At 46.2% G+C, this 5,122-nt stretch overlaps 1 protein-coding gene across 1 annotated transcript in view; it reads right to left on the bottom strand.

The window, feature by feature from the left end:
• UTP6 (UTP6, small subunit (SSU) processome component, homolog (yeast)) overlaps positions 1-4,816 on the bottom strand; it is a 49,578-nt gene extending 44,762 nt beyond the window's left edge. Inside the window, exons 1-2 of the mRNA XM_011993103.1 lie at positions 4,587-4,816; positions 2,665-2,749 (exon numbers count right to left, since the gene is read on the bottom strand). Of these exons, the coding sequence (XP_011848493.1) occupies positions 2,665-2,749; positions 4,587-4,678 (177 nt within the window). The 5' untranslated portion in view covers positions 4,679-4,816. The remainder of the gene's footprint in view (positions 1-2,664; positions 2,750-4,586) is intronic.
• Between the last annotated feature and the right edge of the window lie 306 nt (positions 4,817-5,122).

Here is a 5,122-nt window from a genome sequence, read left to right on the forward strand (position 1 = left end):
AAAAAAAAAAAATTGTATTTTTGACATAATATGGTCTTGACTCATTTTGAGTGAGCAGTCTACTTATAGGACCTCTTCCAAAAACAATAGCTTAGCCAAGGTTCATATATCATTTGTTCAGCTGTCTTTTGAAATCTAAGCTCAAAACTTCTAGTTTTTTTGTTTTTTTTTTTTTTTTGAGATGGAGTTTCACTCTTGTCGCCCAGGCTGGGAGTGCAATGGCACAATCTTGGCTCACTGCAACCTCCACCTCCTGGGTTCAAGCGTTTCTCCTGCCTCAGCCTCCTGAGTAGCTAGGATTACAGGCGCCCACCACCATACCCAGGTAATTTTTGCTTTTTTAGCAGAGACGGGGTTTCCCCATGTTGGCCAGGCTGATCTCGAACTCCTGACCTCAGGTGATCTGCCCACCTCAGTCTCCCAAAGTGCTGGCATTACAGCATAAGCCACTATGCCCACCCAAAACTTCTAGTCTTATAAACATTTCATCTTGTTATTGGTTCTTTCTGAATCCTGATTTCGTCATCCAACATATTAGCTATTCTCCCCCATTGGAAAATTGATCTGACATGATTTATCTTTATTCAAACCTTCCATGCATTTACAAGATGAAAAAATCTTGCAGCACACCTCTTTCCAAGTGGACAGACAACAGATAAACTAGTAACTTTTCAATTCTCTACAATCATCAAATTCACTCTCCTCTATCTTGCTCACCAAGAGGCAAATCTCTTGCTGAAGTCCTGATACACAATATGTCTCTGACAATCTCTGATCTACAAACCCAGTAGGAAAAAAAAAAGAAAGAAAATGAAAAGAGAGAAAGAGAGGGGAAAAGTAAGTTCAGTTTGGCAAGGACTAAAGTCTTAGTGGAGTAATGCTATTCCCGATGTTACTCCTGTTCAGAAATATCTATCTAATGCACCTTTCTGGAATTTTAGAAAAAAATAATTTCTTTTTTTTTGAGACGGAGTCTCACTCTGTTGCCCAGGTTGGAGTGCAATGGCGCGATCTCGGCTCCTGCAACCTCCACCTCCCGAGTTCAAGAGATTCTCCTGCCTCAGCCTCCTGAGTAGCCGGGATTGCAGGCACCCGCCACCATGCCCGGCTAATTTTTGTATTTTTAGTAGAGACGGGGTTTTACCATGTTGGTCAGGCTGGTCTTGAACTTCTGACCTCAAGTGATCTGCCTTCCATGGCCTCCCAAAGTCCTGGGATGACAGGTGTGAGCCACCGCACCCAGCCTAAAAATTTTTTTTAAAATTGATGTTGGCCGGGCGCGGTGGCTCCCACCTGTAATCCTAGCACTTTGGGAGGCCGAGGTGGGTGGATCACGAGATCAGGAGTTCAAGACCGGCCTGGTCAAGATGGTGAAACCCTGTCTCTACTAAAAATACAAAAATTAGCCTGGCATGGTGGCATGCGCCTGTAATCCTAGCTACTCAGGAGGTTGAGGCACAGAACTGCTTAAACCCGGGAGGCGGAGGTTGCAGTGAGTTGAGATCACACCACTGCACTCCAGCCTGGGCAACAAGAGTGAAACTCCGTCTCAAAAAAAATAAATTGATGTTAAGCTAATCATTCTAGAACTGATTTTAAATTTGTGAAAGGATGGGAGGCTGAGGCAAGAGAATCACTTGAAGCCAGGAGGCAGAGGTTGCAGTGAGCAGAGACTGCGCAACTGCACTCCAGCCTGGGTGACACAGAGAGACTCCATCTCAATTAATCAACCAATCAATCAATTTGTGAAGGGATTAAAGTAAGGCTAGGGCCGGGCATGGTGCCTCATACCTGTAATCATAGCACTCACTTTGGGAGGCCAATGCAGGTGGACTGCTTGAGGCCAGGAGTTTGAGACCAGACTGGCCAACATGGCAAAACCCAGTTTCTACTAAAAGTAGCTGGGCGTGGTGCCACACGCCTGTAATCCCAGCTACTGGGGAGGCTGAGACTTAAGAACCACTAGAACCCGGGTGGTGGTGGTTGCAGTGAGCCAAGATCGCACCACTGAACTCCAGCCTGGACGAAAAAGCAAGCCTCTTGTCTCAAAAACAAAACAAAACAAAAGAAAGACTAGGCCCGGTGGCTCACAAATACTTGTAATCCCAGCATTTTGGGCGTGGGAAACATGCCAACACCCCGTCTCTACAAAAAACACAAAAACTAGCCACACATAGTGTCACACACCTGTAGTCCCAGCTACTCCAGAGGCTGAGGTGGGAGGATGGCTCCAGCCCAGGACGTGGAAGCTACACTGAGCCATGATGGGACCACTGGACTTCAGCCTGAGTGAAAGGTGAGACCCTGCCTCAAAAAAAGTAATAAAATTATTAATTATTGGCCAGGCATTGTGGTTCACACCTGTAAGCCCAGCACTTTGAGAGGCCCAGGCGTGGATCCCTTGAGCTCAGGAATTCCAGACCAGCCTGGGCAACATGGCAAAACCCAATGTCTACCAAAAAGTATAAAAAATTAGCCAGGCAAGGTGGCATGCACCTGTGGTCCCAGCTACCCAGGAGGCTGAGGTAGGAGCATTGCTTGAGCCTGGAAGGCAGAGGTTGCAGTGAGCAAAGATCACACCATTCACACCACTGCACTCCAACCTGGGTGACAGAGACCCCATCTTACCAAAAAAAAAAAAAAAATTATTAATTACACACTTACTTGAACATAATTGATAAAGTCTTCCTTGAAAAGGGTTCTTCTCTGGATTTTGTACTCTAGATCAGAAGCCTTCTTAATGATAGCCCTGAGGAGAAAACCATTTAAACTTCACTTGAAAACTGCAAAAATTAAATGTTTAACTTTATTTTGAATATATTTAAAACACGTTTTTCAAAATACAAAATTCCTAGAGTTATCCTTCATAAGAAAATACACCGGCCAGGCTCAGTGGCTCACGCCTGGAATCCCAGCACTTTGGGAGGCTGAGGTGGGTAGATCACAAGGTCAAGAGATTGAGACCACCCTGGCCAACATGGTAAAACTCCATCTCTACTAAAAAAACAAAAGTTAGCTGGGCGTGGTGGTGCGCGCCTGTAGTCCCAGCTACTCGGGAAACTGAGGCAGGAAAATTGCTTGAACCTGGGAGGCAGAGGTTGCAGTAAGCCGAGATCATGCCACTGCACTCCAGCCTGGTGACAGAGCCAGACTCCGTCTCAAAAAAAAAAAGGAAAAAAAAGTATTCTCTTACACAATTACTTTTGTGTTCTTAAGGGTATCAGGATGTATTTTTAAACTTTCAGGAAAATCATCTAAATCAACTCCCAAAACCAATGACATTCCCACCAGCAAAGCAAATATAATTAAGAACTTTATACCATTTATGCATGGTATTTTTTTCTTCTTTCTTTTTCTTTTTTTTTTTTTGAGACAGTGCCTCGCTCTGTCGACCCAGACTGGAGAGCAGTGGCATGATCACAGCTCACTGCAACTTCCACCTCCTGGGTTCAAGCGATTCTCCTGCCTTAGCCACCTGAGTAGCTGGGACTACAGGCGCCCGCCACCACGCTCGGCTAATTTTTGTCTTTTTAGTAGAGATAGGGTTTCACCATATTGGCCAGGCTGGTCTCGAACTCCTGATCTCACGTGATCCTCCCGCCTCGGCCTCCCAAAGTGCTGGGATTACAGGCGTGAGCCACTGCGCCTGGCTGGCATCAATAAAGACTTCTTTTACACCGAGTTCAGGTCACTTTGATTTTAATAATAAATCTCATTCCGAAATTCCTCTTATTTCTGAGTTCTCAACATGTAAATTTTTTAAAAACTCTAAATTGTGTCTGCCTTAAAAGGTTTATTACTACGAAGGACTTAAGGGAGAAGATTCAGAGTCCTTAGCTAAGGAGAGAACACATGACAAGCACATTTTAGGAGAATTTAATGCAAGATATGCAAGACAGGTGTCTTTAGTAATGGTAACAACAACATTTACTGAGCACTTTCTAAGCATCCACACTATGTTCTGTGTTTCAGTAACGAATGCTTACTTTGAAGCTCTGAGTCGCATTACTACATTCAGACGTTGCGAAACAAAGCAACAATCACAGAAACCATTAAAAACTATTAAACATAATTTTAACACGCAACTGAATGTCTACTATGTGCCAGGCGCTGTAGTTAGGCTCTGGAGTAGCATATGAAACTCATTTCAACGGTCCCCACCTTCAAGTCTAGTTAGAAACTTATTCACTCCCGCTGCACTCTGTTCCCATCCCTACAGCAGTACAAGCTACTGCAATCACCTTACAGTACACTGTTATCAAAATATTTAATTTGTCTGTCTCCCCCACCACACACAGCCCAATTAGCTCCTAATGAGCAGGAATCCTTGGTTAATCACCGTTACGACCCTAAGACCCGGCTCCATGAAAGGCTTGTCAATATGTCGGATGGGTAAGTAGACGGACGGGACGGATAACCTTGCAACGAATGAAAAATTCTGGACATCACCGAAAATGGGAAATGGGCTTCCGCCACGTTAGGAAAAATAAACACAGATCGAGCGTCCCCACACCTGGCCCCTGCCACATACTCCCAACCTCCCCTCAGGCCGCCTTAGCTCTTCCCTCTCTCCAACCCTCTCTCACTTAATCTCCGCATGACTGAACAGTCCAATGCGCTCCAGCTGTTCCAATTCCGGGAGCCGATCTTCTATGCGCTCCTGAATTATCTCTGCCATGAGGTCCAAACTCTACAACCCCGTGGGGAGCTCCTCAACAGCGAACACGAGTGCGAAACTCCCAATTTCAGGTTCGGAGATCCAGCCCCACCACCTACGCGTCCGGACGTAACGTGCTCCTTAGGTCCCGCCTTTTCCGCTTCCGCCGCCTCCGCCGTAGGGGAAGGCCCTTTGGCTTCTACAGCCACTGTCCCCTCCCTGTGGCCGATTGTGGGATTGCAGCGAGAATCCCCCCTGGTCTTGGGCCGGACGACTCTAGCGGACAGGAGTTGAGGGGCGGGGCTAGACGGGAGGCGGGGCTAAGTGCGCGCGCGCCGCTAGACTTGGACCGCGATCGGGAAAAGAGTCTCCGGGTATGGAGAGGTGGGCTACCAAAGCCTAAAAGGGACACAAGATGCATTTTCTGCAGAATATTGTCTATTTTTATTGTGCTCCCATTCCACG

This window comes from Mandrillus leucophaeus, unplaced genomic scaffold (assembly GCF_000951045.1).
Source record: "Mandrillus leucophaeus isolate KB7577 unplaced genomic scaffold, Mleu.le_1.0 Scaffold425, whole genome shotgun sequence".
NCBI classification, from domain to species: domain Eukaryota; kingdom Metazoa; phylum Chordata; class Mammalia; order Primates; family Cercopithecidae; genus Mandrillus; species Mandrillus leucophaeus.